Source organism: Equus asinus, chromosome 8 (genome assembly GCF_041296235.1).
Source record: "Equus asinus isolate D_3611 breed Donkey chromosome 8, EquAss-T2T_v2, whole genome shotgun sequence".
NCBI lineage: Eukaryota > Metazoa > Chordata > Mammalia > Perissodactyla > Equidae > Equus > Equus asinus.
In genome coordinates, this window is record NC_091797.1 from 27561117 (window position 1) to 27581739 (window position 20623).

At 54.3% G+C, this 20623-nt stretch overlaps 1 protein-coding gene across 2 annotated transcripts; it reads left to right on the forward strand.

Annotated features, from left to right (window-relative positions):
• The first annotated feature begins 1401 nt into the window (after positions 1–1401).
• MTCH1 (mitochondrial carrier 1) lies at positions 1402–19529 on the forward strand. Of its 2 annotated transcripts, none has more exons than XM_044776586.2 (12): positions 1402–1753; positions 5633–5717; positions 9195–9301; positions 9704–9781; positions 10166–10223; positions 10577–10628; positions 12261–12320; positions 14780–14924; positions 17018–17065; positions 17247–17314; positions 17549–17624; positions 18700–19529. In XM_044776586.2, exons 1-12 carry the CDS (start codon positions 1433–1435, stop codon positions 18769–18771), a joined length of 1170 nt encoding a protein of 389 aa, XP_044632521.1. In that variant the 5' UTR covers positions 1402–1432; the 3' UTR covers positions 18772–19529. The 2 variants fall into 2 exon arrangements, with proteins under 2 accessions (XP_044632521.1, XP_044632523.1); XM_044776588.2 differs by having other exon boundaries at positions 14780–14873.
• The last annotated feature ends 1094 nt before the right edge of the window (positions 19530–20623 follow it).

Below are 20623 nucleotides of genomic sequence, written 5' to 3' on the forward strand. Positions count from 1 at the left end.
TGAAGGAAAGAGAGGTAAACCCCACCCCCAAGCTGGGAACCTGACTTCCGAGTAGAGAATTGTGTGCTACCGTAACACCCGACGAGGCTGTGGATGAACTCGAATTTATGGCCCCTGTTGAGAATGCTAAATCAGAATGCAGGCAAAAGGAAATCATTTAAAGGGCACCCACGGGCAGGAGGTAAGTTTGATGGAAGCTGTGTTTGAAGGAGAAAACACAGTAACTGGAAAAGGGTAGGAGGCTTTGCAGTGATTCAGACAAGAACAAACCCGGGTTAGGGAGGCCAGCGAGGGGAAGAGAGGAAGGGAAGGAGGTAGACCGCCAGGGTTTGGATGTGGAAAGTGTGTGGAGTATTTGTGGTCAGGAGTGGCAAGGGGGGAGGTGTCTTTTTACAGGGCAGGGCAGGAAGGCAGGCAGGAAGGGCAGATTGCAGGAAACCCGGACTAAGTGCTCAGAAGGCAGATGTCTATTCTGAAGAACTTTCTCACAATGAACACAGGATAAGTGTTCCCCCATTGCCGTCTCCCTGCAGCCTCTAGGATGCTCGCCCCTCCATAACTAGCGGGCGCTCTAGGTGAAGCACGGGGTGGGCACGTTTACAACAGGTACGGGGCACTTGCTGTAGCAAATCCCTTCCCCGCAGAGTCGTTGTGAGGATCATACTTGAGCCAACACGTTGCAAAGCACTTTAGAAAGCGTCCGGCACACAGTAAGTCGATTTAAGGGCCCGTTATTATTACTCGTTCTTATTAACTGAAAATTAGACTATCGGCGCCTAGCACATTGCCTGCGTCTGCTCGCATCGACTGATTAAAACGCTCACCATCTAGTGAGGCAGATAACGCAATTTCTAACCCTGGGTTCTAAGGAAGGTTCTCCAGGGCTCAGCTGCGGAGGGACCACAATCGCCGGGGGGCAACTGGATCCGGTCTGGCGAGGAGGACGGAGGGCCAAGACACGGAGGCTGGCAGCGGCGGAGGGCCCGGCTGCAGCAGGAGGCCGCGCCACCCGCCCGCAGGGCCGGGATCCGGGCCGCAGAGGGGCGGGCCCAGAACTGCGGAAAAAATTCCCGAAGCTGCGGCGGGGGCTTGCAAGCGCCAAAGACCATATTGGGGGCGTCTGGCTTCCAGAGCCGCCCAGCCCCGCCCCCGTCGCGCTTTGGGGCTCCGGGGGAGCTCCCTGGCCTGCGGCGGCCTTCACAGGCCCCGAACCCGCGGCCCGAGCCGCCCGCGGCCGCTGAGCCCGGCCCGCGCCCCTGCGTTGGGCCAGACCCCAGGCCAGCACAGGGGCCCCGCCGGCGCGCCCCACGCCTGCGCGCCCCACACCCGCGCACCCCCGCGCCGCGAGTGGTGCGGCCCGCCCCGCCCCCTGACGCCACGAGGGGCGGGGCACGCCGCCACGTGACGGGGAGTGACCTCGCCGTCCGGCGCCATGGGGGCTTTGGACCCGGAAGTGGCGCCCTGGGCTCGCGGCGGGGCCGCGGGGATGGCGGGAGCCGGAGCGGGAGCGGGGGCTCGCGGCGGAGCGGCGGCGGGGGTCGAGGCCCGGGCTCGCGATCCGCCGCCCGCGCACCGCGCACATCCGCGCCACCCGCGGCCTGCGGCGCAGCCCTCGGCCCGCAGGATGGACGCCGGGTCCGGGGGCCTGGGCTCCGGGGACAACGCCCCGACTACCGAGGCTCTTTTCGTAGCGCTGGGAGCGGGCGTGACGGCGCTTAGCCACCCGCTTCTCTACGTGAAGCTGCTCATCCAGGTGGGGGGCAAGGGGCGCCGGAGGGAGGTGGGGGTGATGTGAAGGTGACAGGCCGGGATCTGGAGGAGGATGGGGGCGGGGGAGCCGATGGTGACGAACTGGGGGAGAGTGGCAGGAACTGCAGGTTTGGTGGGCCGAAGGGGTGGGAGAGGAGGAAGAGAAGGGGTGGGTGAGGGGTTTGGGGGTGCATTGGGGGCGGGTTTTGGGGTACAGGAGTGAGAGCGAGGGAGTTGGATCGACAGATTTGGGAGAAGGTAGAAGGAACAAGGGATTTTGGGGGTGCAGGAGAGGGGCAATGGGATGGGGAGACAGGTTTGGGGGATGAAGGAATGGAGGCGATTAACTTGGAACAGGAGGGAAGGGTGAGGGAAGACGCAGCAGAATTGGAGGAGGGGTGAGACGTTTTGGCGAGTGGGTGGGGAGGAGGTTTGGGGGCCAAGGCCAAGTATTTAGAAGATGAGGAGCACATATTTAGGGTAAAGGAGAGCAAACGCTCTGCATTTGAGGGAGATGAATTTAAAGTGGTTTGGAGGGACAAAAGACTGCGGGTTAGGGCCAAAAACCTAGACGAGAAGAAAGGGCATCAGACTCCCAGGGAGGAGGGTGGAGGGCGGAGGGCATTGGATTGAATGATGACGGAATTTGGTGAGAAAAGGTGAGGGCAAAGGATTTAACAACGAAGAGCTGTCGGTTTACAGGAGATGGGGGCTCTGGATTTGATGGCGACGACAGATTTGGTGGGAGGAGGGGATATGGTGACGTGTTTGGGGGCAGGGAAACATCGGGCGACGCAATGGGGGAGGGGAGTGGTGGCGATTTGTCTTGAGAGGGGAGCGAGGAAGAGACTTTTAGGGGGAAAGGGATGACGCATTTGGAGGAAAAAATGGAAGTCATCGGGGTTGGGATGGGAATCGCAGTCCTTGTATCTGGGGGGATGGGCTGAAGGGGTATGGGAGTATTGAAATTGGGCAGAAGGACAGTTGAAACACAACTGGATAGGTTGGGGCTGCAGAAACTGCAACCCAGGCAGGAATGGCTCTGGGGTCAAGGGGTGCATATTTGGTGGCGGCCCCGCATTGCCTTAAAGACTAAGTGGGCTGCTTGAGAAAGGGAGAGATTGAGCTGAAAGGGGTGTGGGATGGAGGAAGAGCATCCGGCAAAATTAGGTGGGTGTGTGACTGAGCTGGGCATTGTTTAGATGGGGGTGGTTCAGACCTGGACTGATACCTGAAGATTTAGCCTAGACTTTTTCAGTTAAGAAGAGTGGGAGGTGGGGGGGTAGAAGTTGAGATGGAGACCCAACCAAGATTTGAGGTTTGATTGGAGTTGAGGGGAGTGGGTGTTTGTGTCTTTATAATTGTGCTGACAGAGAGGTGGAGATACAGTGGGAATGAGAGGGACCTGAGTGGGCACGATGGAATTCTGGGGTCTGAGGAATGGGGCGGATTTTTGGGTGTGACCAGGAAAATGACAAGGAATGAGGAGATTTCAGTCAGGGACATCAGGGTGCTTGACTAGAATCTAATTGTGACCGAGATTTGGAAATGGCTGCTGAGGGAAGATCGAGACTGACTTTTGGTTGTGATTTGGGAGTGAGGGCTGCTTTACTTACAGGATTAGGACTGTATTTACAGCAATACAGGTGACAGGTTTGAGTGAGAAATTAGGGCTTTGGAACTCATAGTACCGGACATGAGAAGTAAGGATACTGGGAGCTGAGTTTTTTGGCTGATGGAGTGAAACTGGGTGAGGGCTAGGACTTTAGGGTGGCCAGTAAGAGTGGAGGATGCTGGAGTACAAGGAATAGGGGGCTTCCTGTGAAGGAAATGGAAAGTGGCTTCATCATTTGCACCACAGTAGATTTGTTTTACAAGTTTGGGGAGAAAATTGAAATAAAGGTGACTTGGAAAGGGCATTGGGCCATGCGAAAGAATTGGGAATGAGGGAATCTAAAGGGTGAGAAGAACTGGATGGTGGGTGGGTCAGGCTGGGTAGGCCCAGTTGGGGTGACAGAGGTCGCCTATCCGATTTGAACCCAGCTGGCGCTGAGTGTAACATATTTGAGGGTGAAATCGTAGTGGGTATAGCTTGAGAATCAGAGTAACATTTTGCAAAAGGGCAGATCCCCGTTTGGGGGCGGGTGGCAGGATTGGGGGTTATCTAGATTAGGTGAATGAGAACACAGTGCCTCAGATCAGGGCCTGTGCTGTTAGGTTTCAGGAGGTGGAGATGTGAGGGACTGGCTCTGCCAGCTTTGGCTATGGTTAGGACTGGGGTAGTACATGTCGAGGTGAAATTAGGTGGGTATGACTTGGGAACAAGTAATGACAATTTGAGGATGAGGGGACCAGGGATGAGACACGGCCGGTGTGCCTTTGATAACCAAGGTGGAAGTTCAGAAAATAGACTCAAATGATTTGGGAGCTGTGGAGATACTGGGTGAAGGGACACAGCAGATTTAATGGTGAAAATGGAATTGCTGGGATGCCCAAACTGTTGTGACTTGACTGGTAAGACAGCAGAAGAGCAGTAGCTCAGACTTGGAGTTCGGGTTTAACGGGTAAGAACAAAATCAAATCAAAACAAAGCTTAACTCCAGACCTTCGAGCTTTCAACCCAGAAGGGGAAAGTTCTAGAAGGGGAGGCTACCTGCTTGAGTCAACTGGTTCATCCCTTTCCTTCAACTCCCCTGGGCTAGAATTTTTTTCCAGAAGGTCCCCATCACAGAGGGGGTGTTTTAATTTACAGTCAGTAATCTGTCGTGTAGTTCAGAATCACATCCACAAGAGAAAACCTGAACTTTCAAAAACACTCGGGTGACTAGGCAAAGAAAGGAAATTGAGCCAGGAAAATGCTAGAAGCGTACGTCGTCCTGTTTTTAAGTAGAGCTTCCCAACCCTGCTGTTTCTCCTCCCTTCCACATCCAAGGGGAGCTGCCCTGGTTCGTGGGCTCGGCTGGCCTGCTTTGAGGGACACAGCTGGTGTCCTGGCCCCCTGCCAAAGAAGGGGCCTTCTCACACCCCACTTAGGTGCTGGTCTCCCAGACACCTTGCCTCCTGCCTGGCCACAGAGAGTCTGTCTCCTCGTTGATTGGCAGCGTAGCCAATGGCCTCACCCCTTGGGAGAGACCCCACCTCCATAGGAGTGGCCTGGTGCTTCACCCACCCATGAGTTTAAGAGATACCTTAATTATAACCAACATCTACACAGCGAGAATTATGATAGCCCTACAGAAACGGGGGTCATTCTGTCACAGGGATATGGGGGTGACGGGAATTAGAACACAGTTGAGGGATTGTTTGAGCAGCATCTGGGAGTCGAGGTCGCAGTGTGCTCTGCTGGGGAGTGAGAGGGACAGATTTGTGGGCGTGTGCAGTGGGTGTGATAAGAAATTTGAGGGTGGGGTGAAGCTTGGAATGGGTTACTCGGAGCTGGGCTGTCTGAATTTGGGGCCCAAGGTTCGGGCTTGAACGTGTTTTGGTGTTGCTACATTTGGGATTGAGACTGGACTGAAGTTTTTGACCTGGAGATAAGAAGTAACTGAGATTTATTCTGTGTTGAGTGTGGGGTTCGAAGCACATAAAAATGGGGGGTTCTGCATTGGAAATATCTGGAATTTGAAGGTAAGAATGTTGGGGGACTGGGGTGACTTGGATTGTGGTAGCGGTGGTATCTGGAACTAGACATTTCTGTTCATGTACACGATGCTGATGGTTGTAGACACCAGTGAAATTTCTGGTATGTTTTGATGGGAAAACATCAACAGGAGCAGCGTTAGAATTTGTGGGAGGAGAGTTAGTGGCCTGGGAAGGATGAGAAGCAGTGAGACTGAATCAACAGTAGCATCTGACCTTCCTTTTGTATTTGTTGATTCTGAAGGTGGGTCATGAGCCGATGCCCCCCACCATTGGGACCAATGTGCTGGGGAGGAAGGTCCTCTATCTGCCGAGCTTCTTCACCTACGGTGAGTGTGCTTCCCAGACAGGAAAGCCCACACCGTCAAACAGGGAGCAGGCCCAGCTGGCCCTGGGGAACACGCTGGGCACCATGGTACCCAGAGTCAGAGCTGGCGTGGAGGAGGGGATCAGAGAGTGCGGCCAGAGGCAGCAGGGTGTCGGGGTGGGAGCAGGTGAACAATACAGCTTTGGTCCAGCTCCTCTGCCTGCAGCTGCCAGCTGTCAGCCTAGGCAGCAGGAGGGGCAGACAGGTGCCTGAGAGAGGGCAGTCCAGGACGCTGGTCCCTGTCATCCCTGCTGCCCCAGGTTGGGCCTGGAAGCAGGGGTGGGGGTGGTTTTCCTTTTGCCTTCTGAGCTGTCCTGCCCTGTTACCAGCTTTTCTCTTTCCTGCTACTCTGGCAGGAGGCCCGTTGGGATCTCTTGGGTTCTTTTCCTTCGTCCTCTTTCCCCTGCATTCCCCAGGCAGTGGTGCCTACTCACTCTGGCATCTCCATCCACTGGGTATAGACCAGTTCGCAGTGAGTTGAGGCCTCGCCTCCGATGTGCCCTGACCAGCTGCACGAGCTTGGGCAGGCTGCTAAACTGCTCTGGCCCCGCGCTCCTCGTCTGCAAAGCAGCATCAGCTTCTTGGTGCCCAGGCCCTTCACACAAACACCTCCTCCCCGCCCCAGCTGCTCCACCAAGAAGCCCGCCACAGTGGGGCTTGCCTGATGCCAGCGAAGCTCACCTGGCTGCCTCTGCTGCTCATCCCCTGGCCCACAGGTGCCAGCTGGTCAAGGCCATTTCAAGTCCACCATCCCTGTCCCTCTCCCCAGGCCCCGCCCTCACCGGACTTCTTTAAATGTGCCCTCACTTTCCAAGTTCACAGCCAGGCCTATCCTCTCATGCTTCCTCCACCTTTTCTCTTCTCACCTGTTTGGTCAGTTCAGAATGTCCTCTGAAAAACTTCCTTTCTACAAAGTAACTTGAGGCTTTGCCTCCTGTCGCCTTTTTTTCACTTCACACACTGTTGGCAGAATCTCATGTCAGGTTTCTCTTCCAATTTTGCCACCATGTTGTTGAGTACAGACGAGGGGCAGCCAGAACATGTCGTTTTCTTGGGAAATCTTTCTTCTTTGTTTTTATTTAAAAATTGTCAGTGTCGGGGAGAAGGAATCACAGAATGAGGAAGACACCCCCACCGTAGTACAGTGAAGCCAGTATACAGAGTTAGCGCAGGATTTGCGGGAAGCGGGCATGGTGGGCTGCCGGCCCCTCCCTTGTGTTTGTCCGTGGTTTCCCCTGCTCCAGCTGTGTGAGGGACTCGAGGTTAGAACCCAGCCCGTCTCTCTTCATGTCACACAGTCATTCCTGAAAGGACTCAGGGTAGAGAGGTCTTGACCCTCATCTTTGCCTCTTGCAAAGATGAGCAGAGTTCTGAGGTGTGTTCCCCGACACCCGTTTATATAAATGTTGTTTCAGCCCCAGTGTTGTAAGCAGATGCCCGTTGGGCATTTCCAGATGCTGTCCCTGCTCTCAAGTTGGGGAGGGGGCTCAGCTCAGCTGTCTGGCTGGCTGGGTGCTGTCTGGACAGCATCTACTCCCCATGTCCTGGTGAAAAGCTCCCCAGCTGTCCTGACAGTCTTTGGTGTAACGGAAAGAACTTTCTGGAGCGTTTTCCAGGGACTGCAGAGAAACTGCAGCATGATGGAGCCCTTTGGGCCCACAAAGGCCTCTGAAGGCATTGCTGCACCTTTCTCTGCTCTCACTCGTTTGTAATTCTGCTCTGAGATGGCAAGAATAGGGGTCCTTTCTCCGTATTTACTGGTGGCAGATCGGCTAGAAAGAGGTTAAGTTTCTCCCTGGAGATCACGCTCCAGCTTTATCCTGCGGAGCCTCTCCCTGTTGCTGGCTGGAGCGCCCCTCCCCCAAAGCAAACCTTCCTTCTGCCTGTTCTCTCTGCTCTGTGAAGCAGGGCTCCTGGCCACATCGCCCAGCGTCCTCTCCCCTCCTGCTCCTCTCCTTCCAGCCCCACCCCCATCTCAGGAAGCCAAATATGCAGGTAACAGGTGCTCTTGGCTGTCAAAGCCCGTGCTGGCAGTGACGTTGAACTGCTGGGTCAGCAGACATGTTGCAGAGGAAGGAAGGAAGGCACATTTGCTGGTTCCTGCCACTGTGCGGTACTAGAGAGCTCAAGTCATGGGGCTGAAAAGGGGGCACATTGTCTGAGAGAATGTTCTGGTAGCTTCCAGGAATGCAAGTTTCTAAAAGTACATCATCTATTTCAACACAGTTTAAAAGGTGATAGTAAATAAAACAATAAAACATTATTAAGAAAGGTGTCCTCTTAGAGACCCTAATGCAAAACCACTGACTCACCCAGGCAGGGGCTGGCTCCCTGACTGCTGAAGTCTTTTCTATAGAATAGTTCATTGGCGCTTCTTTTTTAGTTACTTCTCCACTGACATTTCCCTCCCTGTGATTAATAAATGCCAGCAGGTGCCAGGTGGTGTTCTGGGCACAGCACAATAACAGGGTGGGGACAGCCCTCTCCCTGGCGTGCCCTGGGGACACCCTTGAGGCTCTCTTCTGGGAGCCCTTGCTTTTCCTTTTCTCCTCCCTTAGGTTACAAACTTTGTCATTGCTGTGGGCACTGTCTCTTGTTCCTTTTTTTCTTTTCCCTGAGAAAAACATTTTTTATAAGCAACACCGTTGGTTTCTGGGTTCCAGCACTTAAGTTAATGAGTTGGAAAACTATAGGTCAGTTTGCCAAGTAGATTTTTCAAAGCTAAAAAGAAAAAGGAAAAAAGAAGTGAACTTGTTTGTCAAAAATATGTTTTGAAGGTTTTACCAAAAAAACGCAGGGGCTAGAGAAGACCTTTGGGCATGGGGTCCTGGGCAGATGCCCCTTTCTGTGACTAAAGTCAGCATGTACAGATCTTCTTCGACTTACACTGGGGTTACGTCAGGATAAACCCATCGTAAGTTGAAAAAATGAGTCGAAAATGCAGCTAGCCAGCAAACGTCATAGCTTAGCCTGGTCTGCATGAAATGTGCTTAGAACACTTACATTAGTGTGCGGTTGGGCAAAATCAACCAGCACAAAGCCTATTTTATAATAAAGTTTTACGTGTCTCATGTAATTTATTGAATACTGTGCTGAAAGTGAAAAAGAGAATGGTTGTCTGGGTCCAGAATGGTTGTGAGTATACCGATGGTTCACCGTGTGGCTGACTGGGCATTGCGGCTTGCTGCCGCTGCCCAGCATCACAAGAGTATAGTGCTGCATGTTGCTAGCACGAAAAGATCAAAATTCGAAGTACAGTTTCTACTGAATGCATATTGTTGTTGCATCATCATAAAGTCAAAATATTGTAAGTCGAACCATTGTAAGTTGGGGATCATCTGTATTGAGGGACAGGGTGTGTCTGGTCTGGGTGTGAATGTGACCCAGGAGTGGGTGTGTCTGGACTGGGTGTGACACTGCCGCCTCTCCTTTCTTATAGCAAAGTACATCGTGCAAGTGGATGGGAAGATAGGGCTGTTCCGAGGCCTGAGCCCCCGGCTGATGTCCAACGCCCTCTCCACTGTGACCCGGGGCAGCATGAAGAAGGTGAGCCTGGGGCGAAGCCAGGAGCGGTTGCCTCAGGTTCCCCCAAGCTCCCTGCTACCCCCAGAGGCTGCCGTGTGCCCTGGGCCTGCTTCTCTGTTCCCAGACTGGTCAGGGTTCCCCCCCAGCACCAAAGCCGGGCTCCAAAGCCTGGTGGTCTAACACTGAGTCTCCTTAATGGGAGGGCTCCTGCCCCATAGTGCTCCTGCTTTCCCACAACTGTCACAACAGACGGGCTTTTTTTCCCCAAGCTCCAGCCCTGGGGGTTACCTGAGACGGGCCCAGCTAATGGACACTGCAGAGAAAATAGCAGGAGCTGGTTCCTGCCATCTCTGCCCTTGAGAGTTACATTTAAGAGACACAGCTGTAGGGGCTTTTGGCCCTCCTTTGTTTTTTGTATCTCAGGTTTTCCCTCCAGATGAGATCGAGCAGGTTTCCAACAAGGATGACATGAAGACGTCTCTGAAGAAAGTGGTGAAGGAGGTGGGTATCTGAAATCAGAGAAGGAGAGGCCCTCAGAGGGGACTCTGATCACTTCTCACCCTGGAGTTGGCCAGGTCATTGAGAGTCACAGAGCTGGGTCCTCGTGTGTGCGTGGATGGAGTGGGACATGGAAGGAGCCCCAGGGTGGACACTGCAGAGAATCCCAGAAAGCCTGTCAGCCGCTGTGGGGCATGGCCCTGGACCCAGCGGCACTCCTGGGTGGTGGGTATTGGGGGTGGGCGACAAGTGGTGCCGTCCGAGGTTGACTGACCTTACGTGGGGCTGCGGGATTTCAGTTTTTCCCCCATAAGAGCTCGTGGCTCCCCATGAGTGCCAGTTGCAGACACAGACCGGACTGAGTCCCTGCCCTCTGCTCTCCTCCAGACCTCCTACGAGATGATGATGCAGTGCGTGTCCCGCATGCTGGCGCACCCCCTGCATGGTGAGCTGTCCCATTGGAGACTGTATCACTGCTGTGGGATGACCCCCCCGGACTGAAGATGGGGAGCCGTAGAATTACTGGGGAGTGAGAGTGGGTGGGGGTATTCCATTGGGACCCCAAAGAGGGGAGGTTGGCTGGGGTCCTGTGCACAGGGAGCTGGGCTCTTCCCAGGCAGAGGAAATGGGATGCCGTGGTCAGGGGGTACGACGGGGCTTCTCAGAGGCCCTCCTCCCCTCCTGCGCTCTTACACAGGCCATGTTGTGCAGTGGCCGCTCTACACCGGGCACTCCACGGCTGGGTTGACGTGGGCTTTGGCCCACCATGTCACTTGTGTGTGTTTTCTTTTTCCTCAGTCATCTCAATGCGCTGCATGGTCCAGTTTGTGGGACGGGAGGCCAAGTACAGGTGGGTAATTCTTGGGACTGGCAGGAGTGGCCATGTTACCATTCAGTGTCTGCCAGGACAGGCCAGGCCATGCTGGGTCAGTCGCTGCCCCTTCTCTGCCCCAGTTCTAATACGCTGGCCTTAGAGCAATGTGGTATTGGCTCTGTAGTCTGTGTCCAGGGGCATTTTTCTTTTCTCCGTCTCTTTTCTGGCGCTGCCCTGACGAGCTGTGCAGAGAGGGTGAGTGGGGTTGGAGTGACCTCGGATTAGGAGTTGTGGCACCAGAGCTGATTCCACCACCTAGAACTGACCTGGAGTTCCCTCCTGGAGCCCTAGGTTATGCTGTAATGATTTCTCCAGCCATCACAGAACCCAGCTTCTAGCTCATTTCATCCTCTGCTCAGAGGCTCTTTGCCCTGTGAGCTTGAGGCTTGTCCCCTCAGGTGTTTGCCAGATACTTCCCTGGCCTCTGCTGTGCCTGGCACTGAGCTGGCTGCTGTGGGGGCATGGGTGTGTTGACACAGCCCCTCCCCATGGCGGGTAGGCCCTCCCTGCCCCTCTGAGGCTCAGGGCAGCACAGGAGGCGGATCCTGGAGGCATGTGGCAGGAAGACATGCCTCAGTTATCCTTCTTCCCTTAAGATTCTCGTTTCCTGGGTTCAGATGTTTTCTGTAGCTGTCCTGTGGGACCACTGCCCCAGGAGGCTTTGCTCTCATGTGCCTCATTTGGGGTTCACTACTGGGAAATTGGTCCGTTCTTCCAGACTGAAATGTGGGGTGGTGGATGGGACAGGAGGGGATGGTCTGGTTCAGAGCCCCAGTGGGCCGGGCCACTGTTCTGAGAAGAAGGGTGGTGGAGCCTGGCAGGGCTGGGTTGCCCCAGGAATAGCGCTCACCAGGACTTTGGCTCCCACTGTCTTTCTCCTCGGCTGGCCCCTGTCACCTCAGCTTTGCAGAGCCTCCATGCAGCACAGGCCACTTGGCGTTGCTAGCCACAGGTCTCAGAGATTGCTCTTGAGCTTGCCTCACTTTTCACACCAAGGACGCCACAGCCTGTCCTCTGGTCTCTGATGGGCTGCAGTGGCCAGGGCACAAGTCCCCAGCTCCCTGCTGGGGAGGGCCAGATGCCTTTTCCTAGGCTGTATCTGGGTGGGCTGGTCCAAGGGCCACTTGTTGCAGGGCCCTGTGTTCCTTCTCTGCCATCTGGGAAGGTGATTCTTTCCACTCGCCACCCCTCCTGCTCTCACTCTGTGGGGCACACAGGCTTCTCTGCCAGAAGGTGGTTCGGCTGGAGATAAGCACTCGGGCCAGGCAGGCAGAAGGGCCTGTCTCCTCTGTAGCAGCCCAGGCTGGAAGGTTCACTCCTGAATTCCAGGTCCATGGAAAACGGCAGTAGAGAACTGCTAGACTTCTGCCCCTGTGGGTTGTTGGGTTTCCCCAGTCTCCATGGACTGTGTAAATGTTCCCTCACCCCCAAACTAGAGCTCTCGAATATTCCCCACTTGGGTTCTGGCTGGTAACGGAGGCTTCCCTCCCCACCCCAGCCAGGGCTGGATGGCTCTGAGCAGGGGTGGTGGGCTTTGCTCCGCACCAGGGGCTGGGCTCCTGGAAGGTGACTGAGTGACCCTGTATTCCTGTCTTACTTTCTTCACAGCGGCGTGCTGAGTTCCATTGGGAAGATTTTCAAAGAGGAGGGGCTGCTGGGATTCTTTGTGTACGTGAGTTTATACGCCCCATTGCTGGCCATGGGCATCGCTCTACTAACAGGCTCATTCTCAACCTCTCAGGCCGCAGCTGCTGGCCTCAGACTAACCACAGGGCTCTGCCCCAGCCCGAGTAGCTGCGCTCATCTCCTGAGAGCGCCATAGCACGTGCGAGCTACGGATCACCCGGACTGAAGCTGCCCAGCCCCTTGCAGATCACGGCTCACACAAAAAGGGTACCGTTCATCAAAAATGCAGGGGAGGTAGGCTGACTGGCCTCCCCAGGCCCGTCTGTTTGCCCTGGGCTGGGGGTGGGCATGGGGCTGGTCTTCACAAGCCGGGGCACTCCGTTGTTCACAGTTTCACTGCTGAAAAATGACTGGAAATCTGTGACTTGGATTGAGCGTTGAGCACTGGCAGCTCATGGGCTGACTGCAGCCAATGGACTCTTTGACAGAGCATTTCTGACAAATTACATCTTCACATTTTACATTTAGGATATTTCATACAATGATCAGTATTTCTGGTGTCTCTTGAAAAGTCAGAAAACCTAGCCCTCCTGGTCGTGTGTTTCTGCAGAGCAGTGTCAGCAGGGCACATGGTCTCCGGGGGGCCACGGACCCTGCCCTCCTTGGTGTCTCACACCCACCTTCCTTCACCTTTGAGGAAAGCTCATGCCGAGAAAACTAACCCACAAACGGAACCCAAGAGCTGGGCCTGACAAGTGTGTCCTTTGTTTTGCCTTTTTAAGGTCTGTGCAGTGACATACATGCCGGTATGTACACAGTATACCAGATCTGGGGCCCTTTATTAACTCACATTGTGATTTTATAGTTGGCCAGGTGTTTTTGTTTATGATCTCTCATTTAGCCAAGAAACAACTATGTATAGGGGTGTGTGTGTGTATGGTTCTCATCAGGAGGTGATTTTGCCCCCAGGGGACACTGGCAATGTCTGGAGGCATGTTTTGGTTGTCACAACTGGCATCTAGTGGGTAGAGGCCAGGGGTGCTGCTAAACACCTTGCAATGCAGAGGACAGCTTCCACAGCAAGGAATTATTCATCCCTAAGTGTCGACAGTGCCAATATTGACAATCTTGGTTTATACAGACACACATATTCTCATATGTCTATATGTATAAAAATACATGTGAATACCCCTGGCCAAGTGGTTAAGTTCACGCGCTGTGCTTTGGGGGCTCAGGATTTCGCTGGTTCGGATCCTGGGCACCGACATGGCACCGCTTGTCAGCCCACGCTGAGGCGGCGTCCCACATGCCTCAATTAGGACTCACAACTGAAATATACAACTATGAACTGGGGGTATTTGGGGAGAAAAAGCAGGAAAAAAAAAAAGATTGGCAACAGTTGTTATCTCAGGTGCCAATCTTAAAAAAAAATATATATATATATACACATATATATGTGTGAATAAACACTTCCTCATGTGACTGTGGCATCAGACCTTAAAACACTACACGTCACCACTCCGGGCATATTTCACATGCCTTATATAGTTCTGTTCTGGGGTGTGAATAGGATTCCCACATGGTAGACGCTTACCCATTGGGTTCTTTTTTCCCTCACATGATTTTGGAACAGGCGATACATGTTATGGTACTCGGAAAGCACCCAAGGGTGTACATGGAAAGTCAGTCTGCGCACAGGCAGAGGCAACGGGATTGGAAGTTGCACTCACGAAGGTTCATTTTATTAATATGCCTCATAACATAGGCATATTAATAAAATTGCATATATTCTTTTGAACTTTTCAAATATTTTGCAGTAAGATTTTTTAAAATTCAGAAGTCATAATTCTGCTTCCCCTCTCAAGACATAGTCATTTTTCCCTTGGAGATCTTCCCAAGTCATTCCTTATCTAAATAGGCATATAAACACATTTAAAAAAAGTACTAGTAGCACGTAGGACCCACTGATCTCAGTCTGGCTTTTTGCCCTCAGCACTGTGTCTTGGGGAACCTTCATGTCAGCTTGTAGAGCTGTTGATCCTAAAGGCTGTCACTTTAATAAAAGCCCTCTTTGCGAAAGCTTGCATGGAATGTCTTCAGGGGAACATTCCAGGGGTGAAGACGACAGATGCATTGAGCAAAGTGTTTTGTGAGAGTTGAGTAGGTAAAGAGACCAGGAGAAATCTACCAACATGTAGGCACTCTTTCATAATCTGCATTTGAAAAATCCAGATTTAGCAACATTTACATCTTGAGGCCCAGCTTCTGTGGTTGGAGAACCACTTGTGAGACCATCAACTAGTTTGTGGCATCAGATGTGGCATATCACACCCTCCATGGAGAAAGGAACACCAGCCCACGCGGCCCCTGCAGACCTCCTTCCTGAGGTGGTGCCGTTGGATATGCTGAAGTTTTGAGCATCCTGCCTGCTTCCTGGGTGTGGAGCCCCAGGAAATGTTCCCCTCCCTCCCCTGCTCATCTTTGCTCACCTTGTCTTTTAGCGGCTTAATTCCTCACCTCCTGGGAGATGTGGTTTTCTTGTGGGGCTGTAACCTGCTGGCCCACTTCATCAATGCCTACCTGGTGGATGACAGCGTGAGTGACACCCCAGGGGGGCTGGGAAACGACCAGAATCCAGGTTCCCAGGTTGGTTGGAACAAGGACTTGTCCATCTTTTCATGTACTGCTGATGCCCAGGGTCTGGGGCAGACTCGAGGACTCTGGGATTCTGAGTACCAGGCCCTGAGGACTAGAGAGGACCTCTCGGGAGTGGTCTGAGAAGAGGCCCTCTGGTTGTCCGTGGGTCATCTTTGACTCCAGGCAGAATGGCCTCGAGAGATGAGATTGGAGATCAGTAACCAGACTTGGAGGAGTTCATGGAATGCCCATCTCTGGGCAGCTTTAGGAATAAAACAGACCCCAGCTTCTCTAAGGCTGGTTTGAGTCAGTGACCCAAGGAGGACTCAGGAAATCAGGAGATAGACCAGCTAATAATAACCCTTTAATTTTTGCTTAATGTTTTATGCTTTCAAAAACCCTTTTGTGAACATTATAACATTTCATTCTGACAGCACCCCAGTTGTTAAGGGAACAGGGTGCATATAATGTCCCCTTTTACGGATAGAGAAACTGAGACCCAGAGGTTGAAGGGCTCTCCAGAGGCATTCAGCTGGGCACTGACGGGGCTGGGCCTGGGCCTTCCCTGTGCCGGGCTGAGGGTGCCTGCTGCCTTGAAGTTTTTCACATCAGCTAGGAAGTGTGTGGTGCAGGCGCAGCCCAGTGTTTGGTTAGCAGTGGTCTACACAGCCTGCTGTGCACAGACCTCTCAGCTGGTTGGCTCAGGTGTGGGAGGGCCTTGGTCCTTTGAAAAGGCGCTTGTTGAAGAAAAGTGTCCAGGGACCTGATGACTGACTGGTTCTGCCTGAACCCAGAAAGAGTTGGGGAACAGTGACGGGCGGGAGATTCCTGGCAGCCAGACATTCTGCCAGCGGGGATTGCCAACCCCAGGAGGATAGGCAGGGGACCTGTCTGCCAGAACCACTTGGGGGGAGTTTGGGTTCGTGTTCTGTGTCTGTGTCTGTGTCTGGGCCCCAGAATGGCGTTGGCGGGGGGTGGGGGGGGACAGGGCGGCGAGGTGTGGGCATGGTCTGTGCGGCCCGGAGTGCCCGCCCCAGCTGAGCCTCTGCCCGAGGTGGGCTGCGTCTGCCGTGTGGCTTGGCTGGGTGAGTCTCATGGGCCTTTCAGTGTAAGCACATTCAAGTGTTCCATAGAGACCAGCGCCCACCTACAGTGACAGGAGCACGTGCCGTGGCCCTGCCCTTTCTCAGGGGCCTTATGGGTGGGTGAGCTGCTGCTGTCACATACAGAGCAAGGCCGGGACAGCTGGGGCATCCGGGCAGGGGGAGGGGTGTCCCACAGCTGCCTGGCTTCCTCCAGTCTAGGTGGGCAGGTGTTCGACCAGGGGCTGCTGCCTCAGGTCACCACAACGCAGTCAGCAGCTTCAGGAAAAGGATTGTTCAAGTGCTTTTCTGATGTGGTGTAACCGCTAACATGAGGCTGCAGCTCAGGCACAGGGCTGAGCAACACCCCCCACCACACCCCCAGGTTGCAGGCATCCATCTGGTGGGATGGCCACACCACAGGAAGCTGAAGGGTAGGTAGTCACCCTTCCTTGTTAGGAGCTGCTTCCTGAGCAAAGCAGAATTCAGAAGTTGGGCGCCTGAAGGTGAGAGCTTGGTGAGGTGGGGGGGTGGCTGTAAGCCCAGAGTTTCCCCTCGCCTTCTGCTGCAGGTCCAGGATTGTGTGGGTAGTTTGGGTGGGTAGCTGTCTTTTCATTCAGTAAGCACTTACTGAGCACCGACTGTCAGCAAAGCCCTGGACATTGATCAAGGCAGACACAGGCCGAGCCCTTGAAGCTCGCAGCTCGGGGTTATGCAGGCCAGCAGCCAGTAATCCCAGTTATCTGGCCTTCACTTCTCCTCACCGTCCCCAGCTGGGTCACAGAAGTCCCTTCAGTCTGGTTATCCCACTTCTGCCTCCCAGATCTTCTCTTGGCTCTGACCACAAGGCCACGGAAGCCGCTGGCAGGCCCTGCAAGGGATGCAGTGTGTGTGTGAGGCCAGTGTGGAGGGCAGGGCAAAGGGGGCCCAGATGAAGCAGCACGGGACGAGGGCCCACGTGTCTGAAGCCTGCGTCCTGAGGTGCCTGTGGCAAACCTGTCTTCCTTTCTGTCTCTTCAGTTCAGCCAGGCCCTGGCCATCCGGAGCTACACCAAGTTTGTGATGGGGGTAAGTTGAGTCAGCTGCCCTTCCCACTGCGCTCTGGGCCTGGGTGGGGCTTAGGAGGCCAGCACTGGAGGGCTGGCAGCATCCTCAGTTTCAGGGGTTGGCACAGTGTGGCCCTGCTCCCTGAGCCTGGGCGGCACTGGTGGAGGGCGGGTCACGGACACTCTGCTCTCTCGGGTTTCAGATCGCAGTGAGCATGCTGACCTACCCCTTCCTGCTGGTCGGTGATCTCATGGCTGTGAACAACTGCGGGTAGGTGTGGGCCCCTCCACCTGGCACTCGGCCCCCTCCTTCCTGGTCTGTGTAGGGGCTCAGCCCACCAGGCACCCTGGCTTCCTCTAGGATTCACCATGCCCCTTTGGGCTGAATCTCTGGTTCCGGATGTGGGTGGTGGCAGCTCCAAGCCATTCCTTCTGGAAGTTTCATTTTTCTTGGCTGATCCATCTCCCACTGTTCTCTGTCTAACATGCTCTCCTTCCTGGGCAGGCTGCAGGCCGGGCTCCCCCCTTACTCCCCAGTGTTCAAATCCTGGATCCACTGCTGGAAGTACCTGAGTGTGCAGGTAAGCAGGCTCCCAAGGGAGATTTTTCCCATGCTTCTGCCCCGTGATCAGATGAAATGGTTTTGTGGCCTCTTCGTTGCATGGAAAGGTAAGGTTGTCATGGAATCCAGTCTTGTGAGTAGGGAGGATAAAACAAATGTAGATTCTTGGTTTAAGGCATTCAAATTAAATTTTCACTTTATTTTAGAAAGGATTTGAAGTAGTTAGATCTGAATTTACAAACAAAGTGTACATCAGATGAGGTCTCCTTTTCTTCTTCGCCTCTTAAAGACTCTTAAAACGAGTAGAAGGAGCCCACGGGGTGGGTGGTGAAGCTGGAGAGCTCCTTATCCCTGGAGCAGCCCGGGCTGCAAACACAAGGACTAAGAGCGGTTCCTGACACGCAGCTGGCGAGTGGAGACCGCCGGCTCCCTCGTGCAGGATGTCCCCGGGGCTCAGGCCAGCCTGAGGGTTGAGCTGGGCCATGTGGTGAGCCTGGCGAAGGGGCCACTTGGGGGTTTTGTGTCTGTGCCCAAGCACCCTCCCACTGGCTGGAGCTCTTGGGCCCAGAGGTCAAGGATCCAAGTTTCTGGCCCAGGGCACATCCTCGCCTTTTCCTGGCCTTAGTTTGCCTCAAAGTAAAATGGTGCAGTGGCTTGGGGAGGAGCGAGCGCACAGACTGGCCTCAAGGTTGAGAAGAGGACAGATGAGAGGGAAGCAGGGAAGCCAGAGATGGACACAGTTCTTGCCAGCGACTCTGGTCAGTTCTGCGTGTGTCACATGCCCTGGGCATTGGAGGAGTCCAGACCACTTGGGCTCTGAAGCGAGAATGGCACCGAGTCTCGTCTTGGGGCATCTCCCTCTGAGTAGCCCCATCGACACCAGACACCCTGTAGCCTGAAGTTAACCGCTCCCTTGCGCTTCAGCACAAGGCACCTTCTGACCTTGGCCTCCGGGAAAGCAGGCCTAGCCCTCCACCCCCACCCCGGGGGTCTCAGAGCTGCTGGACCCATCTTTGCCTACGCTGGCTTTGCTCTGGGGCAGGGCGAGAAGCATGGCCTCCCCTTTCATTGACCTGTCTGTTCTTCCAATCCAGGGCCAGCTCTTCCGCGGCTCCAGCCTGCTTTTCCGCCGGGTGTCATCAGGATCATGCTTTGCCCTGGAGTAACATGAATCACCTAAAACCCCGCTGTCTCGGCCTGGGCGCCGTGGAGGAGGCCTGAGCATCTTGAGGCACCTGTTACGACTCCAACCCAGCAACACCTAGATGTGCTCCAGCCCAGCTGGGCTTTGGTTTCCATATTTGCCATGTGTCTGTCCGGAAGTGGGGGTTAGGTGGGGGTGAGGCTGCGCCCAGTGGATTGGTCACCTGCTAGACCTGCGGGAGGTGGGCAGGGCTATGGAATTGGGGCAGAATCCCCTTACTAAGCAGATTTGCTGAATCTGCTTTGTGTCAGGGGCCAGAGAACGACTTGTGGAGGCCTAGGTTGGATGGGAAAGGCTCGCGGGGTCAGGTCCCACCCCCTGCTCACACCCAAGTGGGCCCAGCTCTCCTGCAGCTCAGCTGGGAGCACTGCCCTCCTGCTTTGTACATAGGGCATGATCCCCTTTCACCAGGCCACCATCATGTCCAGGCCTGTGCCAGGAAGCCATTGCTCAGTTCTACCTTTGTTTTTCTCAACACTACCTTTCTGATACGAAGGCAGCACCTTCGGAATGTGAAATCATGTACTGCTCAGAATGTGTCCCTCTCATCAAGTGCTCATTGGTTTAATGGTGACGACTCCTGTGCAGGATCTGGTCACCTGTGCATTTGTGAACACCCGGGAATTAGGCAGATCACCGTCTCTTGTCTACCCAGTTTAACAATTTGTGATAAGATTTGACCGTTTCTCCCTCAAATAAATGTATTGGTGGTGATTTGGAGTTTTGTGGGGAGTCTCTCATTTTTATGAGCTTAAAAACCAGGTGCAGAGTCTTTCTCAGTCCTTTGTGTTTGTGGGAAGGAGCTGTAAAGCGACAGGGCTGGGGCAGCCTGGCCTGGAGATGAGCAGTGCCGGGCTTGCTGCAGGTCAGCCTCGGGGGGAGACGCTGGACAATTTTCTGAATTAGACAAGGCCCAGATGCCTGTTCACAGAGCACCCGCTCATGCACAGGCCTCAGGCCTGTTACCAGGGAGACGTCCCTTGAAGGGCCCTCCCAGCTTCAGAAAATGTTCCACCCAAACCCCTAACTGTCATCTCAGCACTGTTTGTGGATGACATTCTCAGGTTTTACTGAGAGTCGGTGTAGAGGTCACATGGTTACAGCAGAAGGGGGAGACATGGGCCCAGCTGAAGCACCAAGGCCCCCTGCCTTCTCTGGAAAAGGCGGACCTCCCTTCCATTCGTTTCTGCCCAACCCCAGGGTCTGTAAACAGACAAAACTTAACAAATGGACCATGCTGGCCCTTGGAGACTGGGCTTGCATCTGGTAGGGTTTGGACACCAGTTGAGGTCCAGCTGAGCTCTTGAATGTTTCTCTGCCCTTGCTTTAGGGGAGCTGGCTTCTGAGAGTTGGGGTCTGGTAACTTTGGTCATCCTCACAGGTCTGGGCCAGGTCTCCCAGGGAAGGCCCCTGCGGTGCTTTTGCAGAACTGGTTTTCCCCAGTGGCCTAGTAACAGTTGACTCGAGGGCAGTTTACATTATGGATCCTTGTTCCCCAAGAACGGAGAATGTGTGAGTGGGTGTCCTGTAAACGTACGCTGGTTGAAGCTGCTAAGGTCTCGTTCTCACTGCAGACAGCTCAAGTGGCAGGGAAGGCGAGCAGGTGGCAAGGTGAGCGGGCCAGGCCTTGCGGCACCATTTCTTCAGAGACGGAAGGCCCTTGGGCGGCGTGCCTGCCTCATGGCACATTTCCTTTCTCCAGCCCTGCATGGTTCCCACCGTGCTGCCCACTGTCCTGGGGTAACTTTTCTTCCCATTGCTCCACGCTCAGATCCTTTTTGCACTGATTACTTCCTGTGGTCCCCCAAAGTTGG